The sequence below is a fragment of the Paramormyrops kingsleyae genome, chromosome 3 (assembly GCF_048594095.1).
Source record: "Paramormyrops kingsleyae isolate MSU_618 chromosome 3, PKINGS_0.4, whole genome shotgun sequence".
Classification (NCBI taxonomy): Eukaryota; Metazoa; Chordata; class Actinopteri; order Osteoglossiformes; family Mormyridae; genus Paramormyrops; species Paramormyrops kingsleyae.
Genome location: NC_132799.1, coordinates 31,718,040 through 31,743,489, shown reverse-complemented (window position 1 = coordinate 31,743,489; position 25,450 = coordinate 31,718,040). Strand labels below are relative to the sequence as shown.

At 42.3% G+C, this 25,450-nt stretch overlaps 1 protein-coding gene across 1 annotated transcript; it reads right to left on the bottom strand.

Moving 5' to 3' along the window:
• Positions 1–6,242: 6,242 nt before the first annotated feature.
• On the bottom strand, positions 6,243–24,842 carry mtpn (myotrophin). The gene is made up of 4 exons (XM_023810980.2): positions 24,387–24,842; positions 16,364–16,477; positions 15,282–15,365; positions 6,243–7,510 (listed from the first exon to the last, which is right to left on the bottom strand). Exons 1-4 carry the CDS (start codon positions 24,456–24,458, stop codon positions 7,424–7,426), a joined length of 357 nt encoding a protein of 118 aa, XP_023666748.1. The 5' UTR covers positions 24,459–24,842; the 3' UTR covers positions 6,243–7,423.
• Positions 24,843–25,450: the final 608 nt, after the last annotated feature.

The following is a 25,450-nucleotide window of genomic DNA, read 5'->3' as shown; positions in this document are numbered from 1 at the left end:
ACAGGGAGAGCCATTAGCGGCTGGTCTCTTTAGGCCACGGGTGTCAGACATGAAAACAAACCTCTACCTCTTCCCGGTGCTTTTGATGTCACGGGTCTCATTGCTCATTCTGTTTAGTCTTCCTCGTTTTAACTTGATTTCGCAGGAAAACAGAGAGATTGCGACATACTTTGCAGTCGGCAGATTCGCAGGTAGCTGCTCGCTCATCTTCACGTCTGCAATTCAGCTTCCAGAGCAGAACGACTTCCCTTTTCCATCCTCCGGATTGGGTTCCGTGGTATTTAGCCGCTCAATGAAAACCCCCAACAGACTCGCACTACAGTGTCCCGAGTTCAAAGCCCCCCCCCAAACAATCAAAGGCTACCCTTGTGGCATCCTCAGCAGTGAGTCCCTTTGCCAGAGGTAGGTTTGGGAAAGTCACGGAGTTCACTGGAAGAATTAGCCCAGCTCCTCCTTACCTCCCAACCCAAACACATTCGCCACACTGAACCAGGTATCATAACAGAAATACTATGTCCAATTTTACAGGCAATTAAGATGACCCTAATAGCACCCTGCCACCAGTGATCCTCGTACAAATTACAGCGTGGCTGAGCATGTCTTCAGCGGGGTTCCGGCACTTGGCTTGCATGAATACTCAAATTTGCCAGCAGGTTCATGGGACACAGCCCGTCCTGCTCATCCTGCAGGAAGACAGTCCTCCACAGCCTTAAGGTTCGCCAGATGGAGTTTTGGCTGAAATTCTGTTGAAGGAAATGCCCCCACGCTTTTGCAACTTCAGCGTGTTTGTGTGCTATTTTGATAAATCTAACCAACGCCAGGACCCAAAGCAAATGCACCACCAGAGACAAAGCGTATGACTTTTAAAATGAGTTCCAAAATTTTCATAATTAGTTTTTTTTGGATTTGTAATTCCACCTTCAGTTATTTTTAACAATACATAAATAGCCTTAAAACAAATCTTAAAATGAATAGTTTTGAATTAGTTTCTATCAGTTTTAGATTTAGTTTTCAGTGTGATGGTGATTAAGGTAGGTAGTTGAAAAAGAGAAACATGAAATGTCTAATGTAAACTACAAAATTACATATGGCATTTATTATACTCAGTAAAAATAGTATGTTGAAAACAGCTTAAAGCATCAGTTTCAAACTCCAGCCATTTGTAAGACTCAATTTTATGTAGATAATAGGTGTAAAAGGATCAAATGAATCCAAAAGCACACCATTAATTTGATTGGTATATTTCAATAAAGAATGGTATCAATAGTCTTCACCTACAGGAGAGCTGCTCGGAAGAGCGATGTGTCCGAGTGTAAACGGCAGGGAGCGTCTGCAATAGTCGGTTACCTTCCGGTGTGATGAAAGTTTCGATGGTCCAGAGAAGTGCTGATCCTCTTTCTCAAAGCAGATGAGTTGCTCACACACAGAGGGAACAAGCTCTACAGAGGACTGGGGAGCAATGGGGGGCAGTGGGGGGCGGGCACCGGGCCCAGCGTAGAATGGACAAGCTCCCTTGCCCTCCAGAACTCTGTGTCTCTGCATTTCCCCATTAGACGTTAAGTCAAATGTTAATGATCGATACCATGCTGTCTTCCCCATAAAACCACGGTCCGTAAGGCTACCGTCAGCTGTCGTGTCTCATTCATCTCTGTCGAAAGTATCAAAGCAAGCTGAAAGCAGCCATCAGTGTTCAGCTCATACACAAAGTAATCCCAGTTTGGTGTATATGGCCTTTCCTTCCAATCAGTGCCGATCCTAGCCAATGTGGCGCCCTAGGCGAGCATCACCGCCGGCGCCCCCCTGCCCGAGCCCAAATGAAATTGGCTGGCATGTCGGCACCCCCTCGGAAGTTGGTGCCCTAGGCGGCCGCCTATGTCGCCTGCAGGATTGACCGGCCCTGCTCCCGATTAATTTCACCATTTCAGCAGCAGGTGGGTTGGAATAGCCTCAGAAGGCGTTGTTGCAGCCATTAAGACATCAACATCTTCTGAGCGTTTAAGCAGCGAACAAGGGATTCAATTCCAAAGTGCAATGAAAACACGAGAACAGATTTTTTTTTCATACATTTCTGTGTTGTTTTATATTGGGCATCATAGTTTTAGTTTATTTTTCGCTATTTTACAAACTTAAGGTACAAATTTCAGTTAACCAGAATATTTTTCGGTATTAGTTTTCGTTAATGATTTATCATTATAATCTTGTATTGTACTATTTTCGAATAGGAGGAGTAGTTTGATGTAAAAAATTAACCTTAAAAGAGAAACTACTGAGAAAGAGGAGGGGTGATTTAATAAATGATTTTACGGTTGACAGAATTTAAGGTCTCAACAGTTTAGTGAACTAGAACCAAGGTAATAAGCTATTGATTTGCTTGAAACCAGTGGAAAAAAATTAATGAAAAAATAGATGTCGATTCCCCAGACCTAATCATAAAGACAAATAATGGTAATCATTTGCATTTGATACTTCATTAACTGCCTTTTCCACTTGATTGATCACACACTTTTTTTTCCGCGGCGTCACTGTTACCATAGCAACTGCTGAAAACAGGAGAATGGGTTGCAGAGGTAAAAAGGAAGACGGTATGTTTGTATTAATGACTACAGCTGGCAATTATCGCAGTAATACGGTGCGGTTAGCAATCAATCTGCTGTTGTTTTGTTCTTTTGTCCTTACCACATATTTGGAAAATCACAGGTCTTGTGTAATTATTGTAATTTATAACAATTACTATATTATCCAATGCACATTATTAATAGCGTTCATCTTCATCGTTGCGTTACTGTAAACATATGGAGAGAAAACAGCCGTGCTTAAACAAACATGCCCCTGCGTGTGTCAAGCCCTGCCACCAGGTGGGGCTATAGTTCAAGCCCATGCTATTCCCCATGTTACATTCTTATAGCTGTTATTTTTCCTGCACCAGTTTTTATGGAAAAAAATCAATATAAAAGCTTTTGTAAAGGTTGTGGGGAGTTTTCAAATGATTTACAAATTACATATCTTGAACAATTATGCTGTCCAATCTGGGCTCCAGCACAGGAGTCAGGATAGATGTTTGAGTCCCAGGAATGAGAGCTGGTACCATGAAAAGGTTTGTAACCTGAATGAACCTGAATTACTTCAGAAAAGTGACAGCTGTAGAAAGCAACAGGAATATTCTGTATGTTTGGACACGAGCATCTGCTTATGAATGCAATATGGCAGCTTATTGAAATGAAATAATGACACTTTATTCATCACCATGGGGAAATTCTCTTTCGCCTACCTCATCTTGCTCTCCATGACACGCAGACAAATATATAGGTGGGAGCGAGCTTGGCAGTGAAGGGCAGCCACCTGCAGCCGCAACCATGGAGCTGGGGGTTAAGGGCCTTGCTCAAGGGCCCACAGATGCGAGAATTCTGCCAAGGCTGGGCTTGAACCAACAGCCTTTCCATCATAAGCACAGAGCGTCGGCCCATTGAGCTGCATGCTGCTAAACTTTAAGTAAATTCTCCCCTTTCTCTGTAAATTCTCAACTTTTAAAAATAATGGAATTTGAGACAGTTTTGAGATCCCTAGGGCAGGACTGTGTAACACGCGGCCCCCAAGGTCCAAGGCTGGCTGGTTTTCCAGCCTTCCTTTACCTGTCAGTCAGGTGTGAAGCCTCTGGCCAATCAGAATCAGTAATTATTAAACTAACTACCCGGGAGAACTGAAAACAAGGCCTGGATTTGAAATTGAGGTCCAGAGTTGCTGCTTTTCCACTACTGCATTGTTTCCCAATGCGGTCCTTGGGGACTCACAGACAGTCCGCTTCTTTTTTTTTTTTTTTATCTTTCCCAGTAGGGGAGCAAAAATGTGGACTGTCTGGTAGGGAGCTCGGAGGGAGCAAAAACATGGACTGACTCTGGGTCATAAATTTATGTACAACACAGTGCTTGCATAGACAGATAATTCAGAGGCACAGTGTGAGTATGGTGTCTGCTTATACTTCATGCGAGGGTGAAAAGATGATTTATCCACAGAGCAGCTCTGCGAATTTAGGGCAGATGCCAGTTTTCCAATGCTGGTCAGAGGGCAGGGAACCTGTGACACTGGGCCTTTTCGGTTTACCTTGGCATTCCACGGAACCATGGGAAGTCAAGATGATTGGGTTTGATTCATAAACACACAATGATGAATATATCCCAGAAAGGGAATAGAAAGTGTCATGCCCATTATTGCTCTCCTAAATATGCCAATAAATATTTTTATGGTTTCCAGAGAGATCATCACATCTTCTAAACAGGAACGGAAATCCAAAACTGCCCCTCTAACCACTAGCAAATTGCAAAGGCAGCCTCTACTTTTCTCATGAGTGACATTTACTTAGATGTTCAAAGAAATACAAGTGCTTTGGGAGGGCAGCTGATCAGGATTGGAATCACTTGACGAGACTCGGCCTAACGCCCTCTAGTGGCTTGTATGATTTATGCGAGAGTTACTGAAGGGCCAGTACCTGAAGACACTGGTGGTGAGACCAGTATTTTCCACTTCCTGATTTAGGGATAAGGTCACTGTTATAGTCTTCTGGTGTGAGCATGCCCAAAGTATGGCACAATGGCAGGAATTGTGAGTGACTGATTCACAGTGCATAGCAATAAGCTACTATCTGGCCATCAGGTCATCCATTTAAATGGCGCAAGCAGGCCGACAGTCTGGCGGCACACAGCCGTTGTGAGTTTGTGGTTCCTCGGGCCAGGATCTGAGAGCCACGACCAATAAGGTCACAGGTGCTGCCCATGTGACAGATCGGGCAAGGTCTTCACCCACAACTGCCTGAGTAAACATGAGGATGTAGATTCCAAGTTCCTGGCCCGTTTGCACCCTAAAGGTTCAGAGTAAAGGACTCAGAATAGTAACATAAATTTATATCATTTACTTTTCTACTAGAAACATATTCGGCTAGATTATATCTAAATTGTAACCCTTTCAAACAGCTGACATTTACCGAAGTCAAAGAAGTGCATCAGTGTTCCTGGGAGAGGAGCCAACAGGGTCCCGGGCACATGTCTGTTTACACTGACGGTTAGCCGTGTTCAGGAGTCGGGACCCAGCAACAGAACAGAAAGCTGCAGCAAAACAAATTCAAGGAGCTGCATGAAAAAAGTGGAGGGCAAAGGCCGGATATGATGTCGGAACCCGGCTCACTGTGGGTCTTATGCTATTAATTACACGTGATTGAGCCATTCATCAAGGCTCCGGGAACATCTTACATTTTCTGAATTCTTGGTGAAAAACAACTTAGTAGCAGTACTCACAATCAGCTTTTTGAACATTTTCTACTTGACTGGAATGCATGTGCGGCTGACTGAATACTTCAGCCATTTAAGGAGCACTTTAAGGGTTACTTTCCTAAGAATCTGCAGAAATGTCAACTTTTCTGGGAGACTGAGATCACTGTGAGACCTTGGAAGCACAAATGGCATCCCAGGATTTCCTATCCTAGTAATAGCAGTAGAATACAAACACGGTCTTAGCTTTTCCCATGAGCCTATTAGCACCAGAGGATGTGGGATTTTATTTTTTTTTTTTAAAGGACCTCTGGCTTCTTAACCATCCAGATCAATATTTTGTAGGAGGCCCATCAAGCTTAATTAAGAGGTTTTGGACGGATAATGAGCACATGCTCCGAGTGCCTGGGACAAAAGGTTACAAAGCACTGTATTCGGAGTCATCAGCTTAGCATCAGCTCACCTCAGCCGGTAATTACTAGCCTGCACGTTGTGCCGGCATGCAGCCTAAAAAGAGCAGCTCATTTGCCCTTTTATACGTGCCACAAGAGGGCCTGAGACGTGCTGATGTCATGGGGGAGCTGCTGAGCTGTAAGAACAGGTAGTCGAAGTGTGCGATTGGGGGGAGGGGCGGGGTATAATGTGAAGTGGAGTGAGCTGAGAAGGGGGAAAGGGGGGGCAATAACTCACAGCAGGAGGGCAGACAGAGTGAATTCTCAGAGGCAGGGCCAGGAAAAGCAGCGGAAACCTCTGACACATGAGAATGTCTCTCCCACAGTCACTACATGGAGAGACAGTGAAGGCTGGGCTTCTCCAGGTCAGAAGAGAGGTGGACATTGGGCAGTGAAGCAGGCCTCCAAAGACACATCCTGCTGCAGGTGCTCACCGCTGTCGTGCTCACGTATCAGTGCAAAGCATGTGTGTGAAAATGTGCAGGGATGATCGAAACCCACATGGTCAGCAAGAAATTACCACAATCCAATGTTTCATTTGTTTTTTTTTTTAATTAACATTTTTCCCACAACGATGCAAGATAAAGCGTTTTTTTTTTCTTTTTTCTTTTCTCGAAAGCAACCAAGAAAGAAGAGTAACATTTCTAAGAGCCTAAAAGAAGCAGAAGCTCATCTGACATGCAGCAGGGACCAGCAGGGAAGCTAATCAAACCCAGAGCAAGGGATCCTACTGGGGAGGAGGTGGGGCGGGCATCATTCTTAATCCACACACCACACCAAACAACGCTGCCCTGTTAGCCTGCTCTCAGCGTCAAATCACACTTCCGTCATGGGGGTAGAGGGTATGACAAACAGGCACTTTGTATGCTTTAAAAAATAATTAAAGGGAAAAGAGTCACTCCACTTGGGAAAAACCCACTCTGTGCTACTCATCACACAGGAATCCTTAGGTTTCATTTCTCGCAAGGTCACAGAAATCTGTAGTTTATCAATACGTTTGAAAAACTGGGTAGTTACACATTCAAATTCAGTATTTCAGGAGGAAAAAACCTCAAGATCATTTGACTCTCCCAAAGAACTGTTTCCCCCCCCCCCCCCCCAGCAGTTATAAAGTTGATGTGGTTAATGGAAATGGGGGGGGCTCTCCACCCCCACCCCCCTCCGCTGACCACTCCCCTCCCCCAGCAAACCGAATGCCCACAGAGCATAGCCCCTGTACTGGGGAGAAAGGGCCACAGACAGACTTCAAGTGATTCCTAGTTACTAGAACTACTGTCGACTGACTGACTGTTGGAACAAGTATTCAAGTTTCTTTTTAAAAAAAAAAAAGACAATATGTTAAAAAGAAACAAAACAAAAAAAGTCTAACTTATCTTGCATTATAAGAGTGGTCAATGAATTACACAAACCAGTAGATGCTGAAGCACTAACCTGCCATACTAGTCTAAGAGCAAATCTGTTTTTATATTGTGGTAACTCAAGGCCCAGACGCAGTGCGTTGCCGCGCAGTGATTGGTCCTTAAGGGAGACATAACGTATTGGTTCCATTGGCCAATTACAGAATAGGAGACAGGAGGAGAGGAAACACCCCCCTCAAAAAAAGCCCAACAAACAAAACCCACAACCAGGCAAAGCAGAGAAAAGACAAAGGAAAGGGCTCCGGTCTGTCCTGTCTGTCAGGGATCAGTGCGTCTGTCTGTCCGTCGGTCCCGCTCACTTGAGAAGGGCTTTGATCGCGTCGCTTTCCGCCGCCTCGAAGGCGCTCAGGCCGTCTGGTCCTTTCCGGTTCTTGTCGGCTCCCTGTGGAGGCGATGACGGGGAAGAAAGAGCGTGTGATTAATATCCATTCCCCCGAGCAGGAGAATGCAGGGGTGCTCTCGCTGGGTATTCCGTGGATGACATGTGGCCATCTGATCCCCTGCGTGCCACAAAGCTCCAAGCTCGGGTGGCAGTGACCCCCCCCCAGCTCTTGGTCACGCCATCGCCCCTCTCCAGGCCAACTTAACTAAAACAGCTGCTGCGAGTTCAGGCAGTCCCCAGACTAAGAAGACCTGACTTACAGACAACTCCTACTTATGAACAGACTGCCATAAAGCTTGTTACATTCAAACTTTAAAGTTAAACACAATGGTTTGCAATAACGAACACACATGCTACTGTGACATTCATGAAAACAGTTTTATTTCAGCGGTACACTGGCTTGAGGTACAGTACAGTACTGTAAGTAGTTAGAATATTACTATATAATGATGTACTGTATTATTTTTCCAATTAACCTACAAATTTTGTAGGTAGGAAATAGACCACAGATAGGAAAGGAAATAGACAGACTTAGGGAATGGATGTCATTCGTACCCTGGCCACAGCCTGCAGGTACATTTACACCGTGTACCACATCAGTACAAGTGTCACTTTCAGTGTATAGACCCAACAAGCCTGGGATGCCAGATGAGTTCTGCAATGCTTCGATACGGCCAGAAATAAAGTGTGCAGCAGAGTGCGGACCAAGTAAGACAAAGCAGAACAAAGAACCCAGAAATGAAATGTCCTTTTGTCTCTGTTTAGTGACACATCAGAGGGTGGGAGCAGAAACTTTCCATTGTCGTTTTTGTGGCGTTGGTGGGTGCGAAAGGGTCGACTGAGGGAAGGAATGACCCAGTTTCGGTGCCAGGGCCCGCAGTTCTGCTGGGCCTCATGGGTAGCGGCAGCAGGGATCACAGGAAATGCTGGCCAGTTTGCGGCCCCGTCCAACGCTAATTGGGATGGCGAGGAGGGAAAAATAAATTAAAAAGTAATGGGTTTATTTATCCTCTTAGAGAGTTTGGACCATGACTCACTGTAACCTCAGTGTTAACAGAAGCCTTAAAGGGGCAGGAGGCCATTTCCCCAGTGACAGTTTTCAGCAGCGACAGCACGTTCCACTTTAAATGCAAAGGTAAGCGGATTAGGCTGCCTGTCTGATTTTAGTCAAGATAGAACGCCTTTGTGAAAAGGTGGCAGCGCGAGGCTTAAAACGCAGGAACTCAAAACCCGGGACGGCAGCTCTTTCTGGCAGGATTTGTGGAGCTCGCCAGAACCTTGCTGCGGCAGGGCCAGACAAAGTCAATCTAAGGGCCCAGGGGAGGCCATTAGCGACCAGTTCTACTCCAGGCTCTCGTCCCCAACACCATGCATGGCCACAGGAAGGGCCCCTTTCACAGGATGACCCAGAAGGGGGCCGCACACTGGCCTGACTGGGAAACGGGCAAGTGCCCCCAGCACTGGGCTTTGGGCAGCAGTGAAGCATGAGTTTTATACAGCAGTTTTCAAGACAAATTATTTAGATTTTTAATGGGCACCACAGCATAACACATCCACATTGAAGCAGTCACTCCTCAGCACTGCTTGAAACCTGTGTGACCAACTGCCCCCCCAGCCCCAGTAACTCTGGGGTCAATCTAACATGTGAAATGGGGTGTCCCCCGCAGGGAAGAAAAAAAAATGCAAGCTGTGGTTGTCCTGCAGCTAGTACACAATTTCAACATGCTGTGCACCTGAAGTCGTTCAGAAAGGCAGACAAAAGCGGGGTCACCCTTGGTTAAGGGGCACAGCCTCCGCACATTCGCAGAGCTTCCCATTAAGGCTTCGTTAAGCCATTTCTAAGTGAAGGTCAGAGATCCGTGCTCATAACCTATGAGATGGGGAATGGCACCTTTGAGCGTGACTGTCACGCCCGGCCAGCACTGCCTGCTCCACGCGGGCTTCCATTACTCAGCATCACATCCAAAGGAATCACTAACCACTTGACAATAATTGGGGTCAATAATTTTGCATTAAAAAAAATTAAAATAGCCAGCAAGGTGACAGAAGCTCACGCAGAAGCGCAAACACTAGTTCAGGAAGAAGAATAAAGGACAGACAGACCAAAGGAAGCGTTTCTTTGCAACGGACAAGACTAGGCAGATTTATACTTGGACCCTGTACATCCCTGGATCCAATGACAATGAAACATCAATCCCTGTAGGCTTTTAGAAGAAGGCACAACATAAGCTAACTCAGTGTCAAAGGAGGAGGGGGCATAAGACCACTATGGTGACTCACAATAGTATTTTGGGAAAGACTGAGAATGTGCACACAGTGACCTACAGTTGGTTTCCTGACATACATATCTGTCAAAGCCTTTCCCCATGCAGCCAGACAGTCTCCGCTCCATCATGCTTTCAACAGTAACTGGAAATAAAAGGGACAGCAATAGTCTGGATGTTTTGACCAAGTACACAGATTTGCATTGTATACTATCATGCATCAGTCCCAGGGCTGTTACTATCCATTGCACTAATAATCGAGCAATCTACCAATTAATTTAATGATTAAATCAAGCAATCATTTACAGATATGTATCATTATATTGTGCTTGGCATGAAGCAGGAACCAAGCCTGGATGGGGCGCCTGCCCATTACAGAGCGTACACTCATTCACACATACGGCCGATTTAGGGACTTCCGCATATGTTGCTGTTTTGGACAGTGGAAGGAGACGGGAGGATCTGGCATAAACAGCCGCACAAACGGGGTGAAGAGGCAAAATACACACATGCACGCGCACTGCGCTGCAGGCTACGCTTGCAGAATGTGCGATGATAATATCAACATCGGATGTTACACACATGCGATGGTCACATCGCAAGGACTGTGATAATCACATGGGTTTAAACCATCAATAAGTTGCGCTAAAACATTTTTACCGCCACAGGAAACAAAACTTGATAAGCTTTGCCATCAAAATGATGGTCCCTTTTCAATATTTTTAAACGTATACTAGATGATAAACAGTGTAAAGTTCACCACTACTGCTTTTGCATGAACTATGCATATGCTCTCCCAAACAACCATAATCATTCACACCCTTGACAGTGTGGTCTGTCTGTGTAATTTAATAAAAACGACAGAGGAAGAGAAAAAAACAAACAAGAACTGGTTATGAAAAGATGCCTTCCACTGTCTAGAAACATTTTAGATTCCATATAGATGATTTTGCGCAACAGCAAGAGATTTTTTGGGTATTGCTTTGTATCTGTTGGCTATAGGTAATGTTCAACTCCTAAATATTGCCAAAACTTCAAATATAGTGTGAACGTTCCAAGATTCAGCCCTATTCAAAACAAACAATATGTTCACAAAGAATATTAAATTAGGCTATAAGGTTATTTAATGTATGGTGTAAGATCGTACAGCCAAGCAATGAGGCTAACCATTTTAGCAGCAATAATTTTGAGATACAGAAAACATAGAAAGTACATTAAACGACATAATTTAAGTTAAACTGATGACTAGGCTAAATGGCACCCAGGGCTGTGGAGTCGGTAGATAAATGCTCCGACTCCTCAGTTTCTAAATCTTCCGACTCCGACTCCTCTGTATGTATATACTATGCTAATGTATTTTCTACATCCATTGAAGGAAAGGAAGGCAACGTACATGTCATTTCACCACAGAACTACTGGCTAGGAAGCCAACACTCTACTATAATGCCAGATTAAAGACAAACAATGAAAACAAGGTTTCAAGGGTAGCGCATAGCGAAGGGGAGCCGACGGAGCTGAGAACACACCAGATGATTTTTCAGGCGTTTGACGCGTGATGACTCGTCGAACGGCCGAAAAATCGGCAGTGCATCTGTAAATGTATGGGGGGCTTTAGGCTAGGTTCACAGTTCCCTGTAACAGTGGAACACGACACAATGGAAAGCGGTGCCGCACCTTACCTGTGCATTACATCCCATATAGTGACGCATACAGTCAATGAAAAGCATGCTTCATGGTTACTTGACATGTTCGTTTTGTGGTAACATTATGCACTGCATGCATTGGGCTTTATTCTTACAGCAGAGAAGTAGTTCATTATGACTGTTTGTGAATTGGGACATTTCAACTTACTTTTTTAATTCCCATTTAAATTTAGTAGGAGTCGGAGTCGGTTAACTTTTTGCCGACTCCGACTCCAGGTACCCAAAATTGTCTCCGACTCCGACTCCTCGACTCCGACTCCACAGCCCTGATGGCACCTATCTATGGCTAACCTGCTTCCATCAAACCTGCATGACTTAAGATGTAGCAGTTGCAATGCGGTCAGGCTGTGGTGATATTTAAGTTCTGCTTCGCAATGCTGACAGACGATTGCATTTTCATTCACATTCTTTATTCGAAGCCTCATCAGTTATGCTTAGAGCTGGGCGATAAATCGATTTAATCGATTAATTCAAATTTACAGTTCAGGACAATGTGTTTTCAAGAAAATCGATTTTATTACTTTTTTTACACACAAGCGCCAAAAGCGGAACTAATGCGACGCACCATTCTTCACGGGTAAATTAGCGCAACGTACCCAAACACTGTAGCAGATTCACTAACATGGCAATGACAGGGGTAAAGCTGGCGCTTGTGCCCAAGAAAAGTGTTGCTACATCTGTAATATGGAATTGGTTCGGTTTTGCGAGGTCGGACACAGACCAAACAAGTCCTCGTTGCAAAGACTTTAAAAACTGTTGCAACCAAAGGAAGCAGCGCGACTAATTTATTCCAGCATGTAAAGCAGAGGCACGCGGCGGAGTAGGAGAAGTGCAGCTCCCAGCGAAATGAAAATAGCCGCAGCACCAGCACAACAAACAAAGTTAAGCAAGCAACCGTCCCTGACACATTTTTGAACCATGTGCCATATGATAAGAATCGGGCATGATGGAAGGCGATAGCAAACGCTGTCGCGATGTATAGTGCAAAAGACATGGTGCCCATACATACTGTGGAAAAGCTGGGATTCATTAACATGCTAAAAGTTTTAGACCCGAAGTACGTGCCTCATTTTTCTTAACACTGGCAATTTTTCAAAAGCTTTCTTTTGCACTATGTCAAGCCCAATGGCATAAAAGTATTTACTTAATACCAAGCTGACATGATAAAATTGTGTGTTTTTTTTTTTCTATTATTATTATTACAATATTACTTATTACTTTTATTTCTAAGTTTGAGGGCGTATTGTATTGTTGCCAGTTTGAAAATAAGCTATAGAGAAAGCTTTCTAAAAGTTTTTACAAGTTTCTAAAAGTGTTTACAATGGCGTGGTCTGCCATCTCACTTACAAACATCTTTTATGGCTTGTCAGATTGCACTTTAACCCTAAAGTAAAAAAAAGCTAAATAAAGTTAAAACTTGTTTTGAACCATTTTTGTCATCTGTAGTTTGATTTTGAGTAGGGGAGGGGAAAATCGATTAAAATCGGAAATCAGATTTTTTGTGAAAAAAATCGGAGATTTTATTTTTAGGCCATATCGCCCAGCTCTAGTTATGCTTCAGCTTCCTTCCGTCATATTGCAGAGCAATCGAGAATAATTATTATTTTATTTTTTTTATTGAATAATCATGACAGCTCTATCAACAAGTATTCTGAAACTAACCCAGTCAGTCTTTATCTCAGACTCAGAACTGCTCACTCAGGGGTAACCTGAACTAGTCATAGGCAGAGGGCTTGCCCCCAAGCCACCTTTATCCGCCTACTCGATCAGATGCAAGTCAAATAATTAAGCATTTAGACAACGCAAAGGTGAGGTGGGTGACTTCCCCCTATCACTGTGGCCCTGGAAGGTCAGGTCATGCACCCAGGCCAGCACTCACCAGGATGGTGCCCTCTAATATGCCCAAGACAAACTCCCCCATAAGGAGCTTGCGACAGACTACAATGCAACTCAGCACCACATCAAACTGGTTTCATGGCAGCGCAAAAAATGTGTATAAGGTTGAGAGCGATGGTTCATATCCTGCAGACAAACAAGCTTTTCTATTGGTCCACAACTGTTAACAATGAGTACTAATCACCCCTGTGTTCAGAGACTCAGTGTCCATCTCGACTCAACACATTACCACATCAACCGATATCAACATGCATCCCTGGACCCTTGTGTAGATGATTAGACTCATGGCTGCATGTTAGGGAGGCATGATGATATAGGCATGACATCAGTATTGGCCAATGAAAGCTCATTATTGGCATCGGCAGATATGAAGATTTTTGCCAATGAGCCTGGTTAATAAGGTCACATGTTCACTGCGCACGTGATGGTGCTGAATGTAAGCTTCAACATGCCATCTGTACGGGCGTATTTTATTGGATGTAGTTCTCTTTCAAGTCATTAAACAAAATCAGTCTGTAAGTGTTGAAAGAAAGTAGGTTAAGTACTTTGCTGACATGTAATATGTAGCTAGTCCACAGACTTGTGTCCGCATATGAGACCAGGACTATTGGACGCAAGTCAACATGGGTGTATCTTGATAGTTATAGAGGAGAGGCAAGGCCTTATGTGCAGTATTGTAATATACACACAGTACTCCACAGAAAATACGTTTTATAATAAAAAGAGATACACACGCCAATTTGTACTACATTCGCTCCCTCAACTACATTCACATGTAACTTAGCGCATATGGACCTTGGGCATAGAAGTGATCATACGCGACTCGATCAGGCATAATTCGCCATGAAACTGTACAGTATGACAAATACATCGCATTTTCATTGTAATGGGTATTGTAAGTTTTCTAGTGATGATTTAAAGAATACGAGAGACTGTTCGTAGGTTATACGCAAATACTACGCCATTTTACATAATGAACTTGAGCATCAGCGGATTCTGGTATCCGCGAGGGGTCCTGGAACCAATCCCTCACACATATGGAAGGCCGACTAACTGAAACATTACAAGCACTGCAAATGGCAGTTTTGTTAAGCACCAGTGATGTGAGGAGGGGCAAAACAATGCTCATTTAACATTGTCATTTGAAAATGTATGTATGTTATTTAAAAAAGGTGGCTTTATTATTTGTGAAAGAGAGCTCACTGTCACCGAGGTGTTACAGTAACATTACAGTAATGTTTTTGGCTGACAGAAGACGACATATGGAGCTTAGATTTACTGATACCGTTTTACTTAAAAATAAAATGCAGCACTAGCCCAAGTTATTTCCTTATTTTTCAATATTAAATGTCTAAATTTGTAAAAGTTACATTGAAAAAAGATATACAATCAAGACATAAAATCAAATGTTGCTCATCTACAAGTACGCCATCACAATAACAGTAATATGTTATTTCGAGTATAAGAGAAACCTGGTGTTCTCTTCCATGAAATAAAGATGTGTATATACTGGTATCGGCTAAATCAACTTTGAGAATATCAGCATGTCGAATATCAGCATGTCGAATATCAGCACAAATCCTGTATCTTGTGCTTGTGTTGACACTGAACAAGGTACAAATTGTCCAGAAGGCATTTATGTGTGTCAGTTCAGGGGGCCAAAAGTTTATTTTCTAAATTAGGACAAAAAGGTTTGATGGAATTTTAATTGAACTAAATACCAAAGTGACACAGCCTGTTTGCATCTCTGGCTAGCAAGGCTAACCCAACGGAACTGCCTAGAAACCTGTGAAGGAGGAGGATCTGTTAAGGTTGGAAGTTAAGCAACCAACATTGCATATACTCCGGGCGGTGGTGGGGGAGGGGGAGGGGTCGGGGCTGCACGCCCAAGGCACGCAATATCAGTACCTTTTCTAGGAGGATCCTGACACAGGCAAGGTGCCCCTCGTAGATCGCAGAGAGGAGAGGAGTGATGCTGTGTTTGTCGGGGGCCTGAGGAAAGGAAGGAAGCAGATAAGGACTTTGCAGAAGAGGTCATGAATCCCACAAACGGGCATGAGGACCACAGACCATAACTTTTCTGTGTCACTTCTAGCAATTCTTCCTTATCTCATCAATAAATGACTCCAAGCAACACGTAAAGGTACCTGATTTATCAATCTGTTCTAAAAGGGGAATAGAAAGTTTATCTCCATCTTCAGCGGAGTGGTTTAAAAAAACTTAAATCCTAACATTTTGTTTCTAGGTTTTGCAGTCTGGTATTTTCTTCCGCACATAGGCAATTGATTGCAGGTAGTTTGGAAACAGCATGATCAGACATGGTCTGAGGGCTCAACAGGAAGATCTAAGGCTTGCAGACAAACAACTGGAAAAGATCATTACCTCCCCACTATGACTACACATCTGAATCTTAGAAGATCCAGTGCTGCTGAATTGCAGTGAATTTCAATAAAAGTACACTGCATCAGGCAGTAGGCTTTTAATTCAGGATGAAGAACCTGCGTGATTTTCATCCAGCCTCACACATAACAAGAAGATTTTTCTACTGGACAAACACTGTGGAATTCTACTAAAGAGTTAGAGTAACAACAAATTTTAAAAAGCAGCCAGTTTATGTTACATTAACTGCTACAGATGCCTACTTTCACTCCCTCAGGACACAAATTTACAGTGAAGCAGTTGTCAGTCAACACATAATCAATGCAGTCTCCCCAGCCTTTTCAAATCTCCATAAGCCAGGTGCTGCTTGAGGGGATATCAGACAGAACATGTGGCCTAAGATGACAGACGGGACCAACACAGAGGGAGAGAGAGACAAACAGCCTCAGAAATTCGACAGCACAGATTAGACATGCTGGCATGGCGAATCGGCTGAGCAAATTTCATTGGTTGATGCTCTCTTTCCACACACCATGGAAGGCCATTAAACTTCTGGGGGGTGGGGTGGGGTCACACCTGACTTTCGAAGTTAACCATCTCCCAGCACTTACATTAACATCTGCGCCCTTGGAGAGAAGAAACTCCACCACCTCAGCCTGGCCGCAGTCAGCAGCATAGTGCAATGGCTTCCTGCCCCCTTCCAGTGTCCTGTTCACATCCTCGTCCTGTTGGGCAGACACATTGCCAAAACAAAGCTGAAAGTCACACCGACACATCTTGCCGGAGAAACCAGATTAAGACACTCTTATTTGTATAAGTACATAGCAATTTTTTGGTTTTATACTAGGACTGTAACAACTAATCCATAACGTAGATAAAATGGTGGTAAAAATCGTTAACTAATTTTATCGTTCAGCTGCATTTTTGCAGGTTTCGGTCTAAAATCGATTTGCATCATTTTGTTTCACTGCACTGAACGATTGCATCAAGAAAATTAATGAAAATTAATGCAATGCTTGATACAAGCAGAATCTAAATTCACAAGTAGATGCTCAACATGGTAAACTAACTGTGGCCGTGAGTTGTTTAAGGTTAATACTGGCTATCCAGTCAGTCATAATCTGCAGTTTGGGAACATTTCAGTTTGCCAATAAATCACACAAACACTGGAGAGCGCAATTGATAAGTCCAAGACTGTTGGTTTTTAAACTTGGATATGCTGCTGGAAACAGATCCAGCTCATTTGAGACATCATCCGAGTGCGTCTGCGACCACGGCAAGGCAGAAACAGCTTTTGCACGCTAGTCTCCTTGTTGCATTTAAGGTGCTTTTAGCAGGAAATTCAAACAGCTAAAAACAGAACTACAGCTATAGAGGTGTTTATCACTACAGAAATGCAACCATACTTGAGAGCAGTGCTGTCATGACACCAATATTTTAATATTGATATCAAGTCATGAAATTGGTAATATCACGTCATGAAATTGGAAATATTCTCAAATGTCATTACTGTGCTTTAACTGAAATAATGTTTTTAATATTTAGGTCATTTGCCGGCAGATCTGTTAAAATGTAACCATATTAGTTAAAAAAAGCAGGTTGAGCATCTTTTTGTATTTAATATTAATTTAATATTAATTCACCGTCAGGTTGAATTAATCAGCACGTTCAGGTCACTCGTGAAATTGACCTGTGCATCACTGTAGACTATGTATGAATATGTATTTTACTGCTGGCAATTTTGACATTTTGATCACTCAGATTTCTTTCATGGACATAACAGGGGAGTACACAAGTCAGCTGTCAGTCTTTGAATTCTTTGAAAAGTTCGGGATGTTTGTCTGATAGATGTCTGGGCAGGTTTGATGTGGTACCTTCCTTTGCGAGATACACCGTTGGGCAAGTGCTGTTTTTAAGGGACTTGCCTTTTTCATCTGAATGATAGCAAAAATATCTCTATATTTCACTTCGAGCCTCCTTGTTTTTAACGAGTTCAGGTGTTGCTGAAGCCCTTGCCACCTCGGAACCAAGTGAAAAAGTGCACTGTTCTCTTTGCTGATATTCTCAGTTGTTTCCTGCAACGTCATCACTGTCAGTGTTGAGTTTCAAGAAGCAGAATCCTTTTAGACAGATCAAATATCCATTTTCATAACAAAAGTATAGATTTTATTAAAATGCTGGTATTGTACCATTTTCAAAATTCTAGCACTGCAGTTCTCTCTGTATTGGTTTATCATGCAACCCTATTTGGTAGTAGGGCTAGGTAAGTTAAAATTAGATGATGATTAATTAGAATATTAATTAAAACCGACATTAAAAACCTATCTATGTAATGTTGCCCATGTTGGTTACATTGTTGTTTTTTTTTTTAAATTGTTAATACTTTAAAAAAAATAATAATAATACTTTCCCCAGTGTGTGTTCATGTGCAGTCCACTTAAAAACATACTAGTGTGGGTGTTGCCACGTGACTCCACCCTGTACAGTCTGTGACATTGAACCAACATGGAGGGGATGCTGACTGAGCAACTCGTGAAGCTTCAACACTACCAATATTTAAAAGTGTGAACCGCTTATAGTGATCACAATCATAGTGATAGCCATTTATATCTACCAAAAAGCCTGGGACGGAATAATTCCTGTAAAAATACTGTTTAAATAATTTGCTTATAGTAATCAAGCAGCCCGCTTAGTGTTCATTTTGGGTCTTTTTATACATAAAATATGGAAAAAATAACGATTATGTTAATTCTTTTTTTTCTTGCCTATTTGCCTTGCGGTAACCCATCTGCTTCTGGCTGGCTACCTGAGGCTAATGCTGCACGCATCAAAACATGATGGGGAAAAAAAAAAAAGTCATTTTCTCTCAATGACCAATGTAGACTCATCAAAGTTCATCATAAACTGCCAAAAATGACCCAACGAAATGCAGTAGTGAAACTACAATAAGCTATATTTTATGAACAGTACTGTATTATTGTATCTGAATTATAATAATAATAAAAAATGTATGCGTGTAGAGATGAAAAGACCCAAGCTTAACTTGTGATCTGGTCTGAAGAAACAGAAGATCTGGATAACATGTCAAAACAATTTAAAAGTATTTGCTACAATTGGACTGCACGATATTGGCGGGAAAAAATATTTAAAAAATCAAATATGGCGATGTCATTTTGCTGTAATAAATACTGGGATATTGATATGGCAATAATAATAATAATAATAATAATAATAAGATACTTTATTGATCCCTGTCGGGAAATTGTCTTTACGCCTCTCTCAACTTGCTCTGTTTTTGTAGAGCAAGTTGTCCGTGAAGGGCAGCCACCTGTAGCAGCACCCAGGAAGCTGGGGGTTAAGGGCCTTGCTCAGGGACCCGCAGCCGTGCAGAGGCTGAGTTTGAACTGGCGACCTTCTGATTACAGGCACACAGGCTTAGCCCACTGAGCCACACGCTGCCCTTAAATGAATAAATCATGATATAAATAATATTAATAAAGCATGATTATAACCAACAACCAACCATTCAATTGTCTCTTTTGTTCCTTGTTTTATTTCTGGCTGAACTTTGTTCAACTTTGGTCAACTATAGTTGTTTTAAATGTGCTATACAAATAATTTGAAGTTGAAGAATATCTTGAAAAGACATTTTGGCCATATCCCCCACAGCTAGTCTCTACCGCAGTTGTGTCTCCCCAACTAATATTGTGTGATAGGTAAAGTAACACACACTTATGGAAAACATGTTTGGAGATCTTTAGTGTGGAACAGGTCAGGTCAGGTCAGTTCCGGTCCGGTGTGGGATGAAGAATACCCCAAAAACATTTGTAGCAACCAATTTAATTCAATACTTGCAGGGCCTTTTTTACTTGAAAAAATGTTTAGTCAGCTAATTATTATTAAACAAAGAAAATCGGAATTTAGGATCGTTATTAGCAGGTCAGGCTTTTAAAAAATAAAAATAAAAAACCTGGGATGAGCCAAAGAAAATGCAATTGAGGCATCTTTATTGACAACACATAAAGATGAACCTGTTTGACATAAATATACATACCTAACTACACTGTAAATTGACTTGGAAGAACAGGGGAACAAGGAAGCATTAATCCTTAATGACGGGCTACACATGGCCACCTCAAACAAAGGCCAAGTAGAGCTTAACACTTATCAGACAAGACTTTATACAATGCAAGTCATCCTGGAACAGAATCCCAGCTTTCTTAAGCCTGTGTCCAGCTGATATTACTTCTGCTTCAGAATTTGTAGGACAACGTATTAGTGTTGATTAAGGACGACCAAGTTAATTAAAACTGATATCGATACACCGGAATTATCATATTGTGAAACAAAAAATAAAAGCTGTATAATTCTATCACAAATATCAATATCTGATGAAAATGTGCTTTACATTTATTGCACACATCCAACAACACTGTAAAAAGTTATGTCACGTAGTGGACACGCCAGATCTGCACCTTGGGGTGAGCCATAATCGCAGTCATTTCATGTGTCTTTAGTGCAGAGAAGCAACACAGATGGACAGAAACCACTGTTGCCCATTGCTATCTAGTTAATAATCAGGGCAGCAGGAGTAAGATTTGTCATTATTATGGTTTTAAACTGAAGAAAAATGGTGAACTTGCAGATCCGTCAGCCCCAGTATGCAAACTCTGCTACAAAGTAGCAACACATCTAACCTGGGGCCAGTTCCACAAAGCAGGGTTTCATGCTTAGCTGGATAACTTGTTGGATTTAAGGTAGTCTGGGGTAAATATAAGTGAACAAATATAAAGTCCATTTAGCCCAGACTACCTTAAATCTGACAACTTATCCGGCTAACCAAGAAATCCTGCTTCCTGAAACAGGCCCCTGATGTAGCATCTGTCTAGTTAATAAGGAGATTAAAGATAGCCAGGTGTGCATAACACATATAAAAAGATAATGATGTAATTTATCAGCTATTACATTTTATGTCATTGTTTAAAGTTTTTTGCCAATATGCAATTTCATTCTTAGGCCTTTACAAATTGATGAAAAATAGGCAAGGTTAAATGACTATGTTGATAACAGAACTAACAAATTTAAACCTACATTAGCATATTATTGATGAGGTTTTGTTAGGCCAAAGCTGGGATCAAAGTCAAAATTTTGGTACTGATCCAACTCTAGTGGCAAATAATCATAAGAATAAATCGATGGATGAAAATATGGCTAATTTCAATAATCCAATTCTATTAACATTCTACTATGTTAATACTGCCACAGAAAACCGGAGCATAACCTGAGAAGCATAGAGCCTAAGGCAGACTACGCATACAATCACACACTAATGGCAATTTACAATTACCATTGAACAGCCTATCCTCGAACGACCGCAGACACAAGCTGGGCAATCAGGGAGAAAGTCAGATGAACAGAGAGAACATACAGACACTGCACACAGATCCAAGGCCCTTTCTGCAACCAGTCTCATTATAGGATCTGCTATTTAACCCCTTTGATTCCTTTTGACTGCAGTTATAACAGCTAGGGCTTGCACAGCTTAATTTAACTTGGGTAACTGTCATTTAGATTGACATTTTGAGCGACATTTATGCAGTAGATTTCCCTAGCCTTGCGGGAGGATCCCATGATCAACATGGCACAATGAGAGGTTTTAAAAAAAGCACATTCAAGAAAATGGGAGAAAATGGAAGCAAAACTCATTCTACGGCGAGCCCCAGACTGAACAAATACAAGTCCAATGCCAAGGGTACATACCCGGAAGATGGATTTCTTGGGCAGCCATTGTGTTGATGCCCCACTTTTGTAACAAGACCATCTGCACCCACGATAGCTAGACAACTGCCATGTAGGACTTTCAATGAAAAAAGAGGCCAAAGTTTAGATTGATATTTTTACAGAAACTATTATGCACTATTAACGTGACTGCAGGTGTGTCTGAAGTTCACATACCTGTTACATCTACAAATAGTACCTTTAATAAAAATATTTTTCAGTTTTCCACTGGCAGCCACCACATTCTCCTGCATATGCCCCATTCAAATGAATACTGTTCAGCAAAACAGATATTCTTTCTATGTATGCTGAATAAAACACTCTTTTTAGGGAATTAAAAATGACCACCATGCATCTATCTCATTGCTTTACAACTGAAGCCTTCCATCTGTGTAGATAGAACCAAGAGAGCAATAATGATCCAAGATGGCCGTTTGCTCGATGAACAGAACTAGAGCTGCTGCAAGGGGACACTTTGCAGTAAGACTGCTCAGCCTCATCACATTACAGAAAAGGTCAAGTCTGGTCCCTACTGCCAACTCTCACACCACACAGTTTCCCACAAATTAAATGAATATCTGCAGGATCCAGCAGCTATAACTGCATTCAATCAATCGGTTTTTAAACATTATTCTACACTGCAATTTAAAATTTAAATTTACATTTATAACATGAATGTACTAGCTATTAAAAGGTCAGGAAAAGGTTGTTACTGCATAAAATACAAAAAAAAAAAACCAAAGTAGTATCATTCAACTGAACAAAAATAGATTTTTTTGCAAACTGGGTAATTTACATTATTATGATCCGTGCTCATACAACATATCATTACATTAATTACACTTTCAGGAAAATATTATAAATAGTTACATAGGCTCATCGGAGGTTTCTTTTATTTAAGACATCACAAACACGCTGTCAATCAATCTTAGCTAGTGATCTATGCATCCATTTAAAAACTCTGTAGGAGATAACCTCTTTACAACACTTTCATGCAAATGAGAGGAAAAAATAACAGCCTATCGACAAGTATGTTCACTGCAAATATATTATAGGGCAGATTATCAGGTTCTAAAAAAACTATCACGTGACCCATCAGAAGCTTGCAGGATGGGCCAGAAGTCATTAAACCTTCTGGATAGGAAGAGGGTGGTCACATATGGTTTTCCCATTCAAACCGATACTGTCATAAATGCCACAGCAAATACACAAACCATCTAGTAGCTCAACATGCAGCTCAAGTGACAGGTTTGGTACTGCTGAAACTGCTGATATTTGATATTTTAATATGAGTTTGTGTTTGTGCTGAGGAGGCTGGAAGGTAGGATAATTCATTGACATCACTGGGTATATTTACCCTCAAGTCTCTTTCAGCACATACGTGTAGATGTCTAGCTTCTGGAAAGGTCATAGCAGCATATTTAGCCAAAACAACCTTTCCCCACAATGCCATTTGAAAACAATAGCTGCCATTTTATATGAATGCAGAGTAGAGATGTGATGACTTAACAGAAATCACACAAAGAGAGAATAAGCAGAAACCCAACACTACCAGCACCAATAGGTTTGGGAATTGCTTTGTGTGTTCTACAAATGTGTTGTATGTTAGCAAATTGACCACAGCAATTCCATTGCAAAAAAACACCACCTGCAAAATGCTAAACTCTTCCAGGTTATTCACAGCTATGAAAAGTAATAAACTTTAACCTATTATTCACAGGTCAATTTTTTAAATGCCTAAAAGAAACGCCAAAGCATTAAATTAATATTTAAATCAATAATAATCAAAATGTTAAGCCTAACCGAAATCCAAATATAGTAAACTGGATGCAAAATGCATGACATCTAGCCTTATTTCTCTACAGCAATTTGTGAAGGACCCCACATACCCCTGTATTCAGAAATTCGCCTCTCTGCCCTAATATTGTGCTTCTACGATAGAATATCATAAAATACCTCCAGAGTGGACATAAAACCGTAGAGACAATGTATTCTGCTTGGATTAGTCGTGCATGGTCACGACGTGTCTCACATCACGCTCTCCAGGTACCTCCAAAATACGAGCATTACAGGACTTGGGCGGGGTCCGAAGGCACCGTACACGCACTAAAACAAAGATCACCGCCGCGGGACTTTATAAAGCATGGCCCACACACATCCGTACCAACGCCGGTGGGTGCCGTGCAGTGAGGCCATATAAAAATGTGTGTGTGCCGGTCCGCGACCCCCGCCCACCCGGGGGCCTGCTCAGAAACGTACACGACTCAGTTACATTCGCCTCGGCGCTCGCTAATAACGCGACATTATAATATAGGTACACGTTTCTTCACGATGCATTCAAGTTTCCCCACCCTGACTCGATTACTAACGGGCTTGCTATATTTACCTAGTTACACGGGCCTTTTCGTCATAATATATACGAATAAACGCCCAGCTAAGCGAATATTAAGTCCTTATCAGCTAAAATGCACAGACGAAGAAGTTTAGCAAGGAGTCCAACTTTTCACCAGCGGCGGACCGGTTAGCCGGGTGAATAGCGAGGACGGCTCATCGTAGCGGTAGCATCCATTAGGATGTCACTATGTAGCCCGTCACCGACCTGTAACCAGCAGCTCTGCCACTTCTCGTCTAGTTACCCCGCTAGTTATGCATCTAGCTAACCCTAACCGGGCTAGTCGAAGTATCTAGAACAGGCTAACCCACGAGGGAGCTAATAGCACGCGCGCGCTGTTAGCTTAGCGGCTAGCCGCCGAAGCCATGGCGGGACGCCGGGGAGGTGGGCGAGGGGGCTAACGGCGGGCTTTACCTCCCACCCCGCCTCCAGGTCCGGCCCTTTTTTAACGGACGCCGTCTTACCTTCACCAGCAAATTCTTCACCACGTCCATGTCGCCGTTTTTCAAGGCCCACATTAATTCCTTATCGCCCATTTTTGTTCCTCTCCCCCTGTCGTTATCCCAGCTCAGTGCGCCAGCGCGTCTCTTACCCAAAACGCAAACTAACTCACCTACCTAACCAGTTAACTTCAACCTCGTTTGCTTTTTTCCACCTCCCACTATCTCACCTTCGGCGCAACGCAGCGAACTGGACGGCCGACAAGCTGTATATTTAAGCCGGCCAAACTGTGCCTATTAGCAGCGGCTAGCAGACAGCAGCTGTAAATAAATGGCGCGGTGCGTTTTATTGATATTCTAATTTAAAAGAAAGTTTCAAAGAGACGTTAAGGAAAGAGGGATCCGCCTTTTTTTCCAGCTAGCAAATACTATTTCCGAGGTTGAAAACCCGGAAGGTAATGCACTGCCTGTCCTTCACTTTTCCCCTGAAGGGGGGGGGGGGGGGGGGGTCCTCCTTTACCAATATGGCGGCAACAGGGAGTCACTCTGACTCACTGCTACCGTGTGTTATGATGAACGTAAATGATGATGATGATGATGACGATGATGATTCTTTCGATTTCCCAGTACTCAAAAGCCACTGTCCAAGGGGCACGGCTTTGCAACGATAAGCCTCCCTAGTGCATTATCGATTTAATGACTTAGATTCCAGACAGACTTGCTCTTATCTAATTGTGCGGTGTTTATAGGAATTTCGTTTGTTTTTTTCCCCAGATAGTGACGATGAAGTTAACGAAATAATCAAATGATTAAAATCATATATCTTCTGGCCATTAGGACAATGAGCAATAATTACTGTAACCTAAACTGGCGGGACTGTTGATCATGCATTGAAAAATAACATAAAATAATGAAACATAGCAGGTATTTAAAAAGCAAACCTGAAATACTCATTGAAAAACCAATAAAACTATGCAGAGCTTCCAAATCACTTAAGGTGTGTAGTACACTCTTGGCAAACTATGATGAGACTGACGTCCCCCTCTAACCAGATGTCATCACTGAATACATCACTAATAAACCAAGGC

Excerpts from the sequence above, each read along its gene's own strand:
- mtpn (XM_023810980.2), bottom strand. The coding sequence starts at position 24,458 with ATGGGCGATAAGGAATTAATGTGGGCCTTGAAAAACGGCGACATGGAC. Across the intron at positions 15,366-16,363 it reads CCAAGGGCGCAGATGTTAAT|GCCCCCGACAAACACAGCAT; the intron begins GTAAGTGCTGGG and ends TCCTTTCCTCAG. Across the intron at positions 7,511-15,281 it reads TCAGGATCCTCCTAGAAAAG|GGAGCCGACAAGAACCGGAA; the intron begins GTACTGATATTG and ends TCGCCTCCACAG.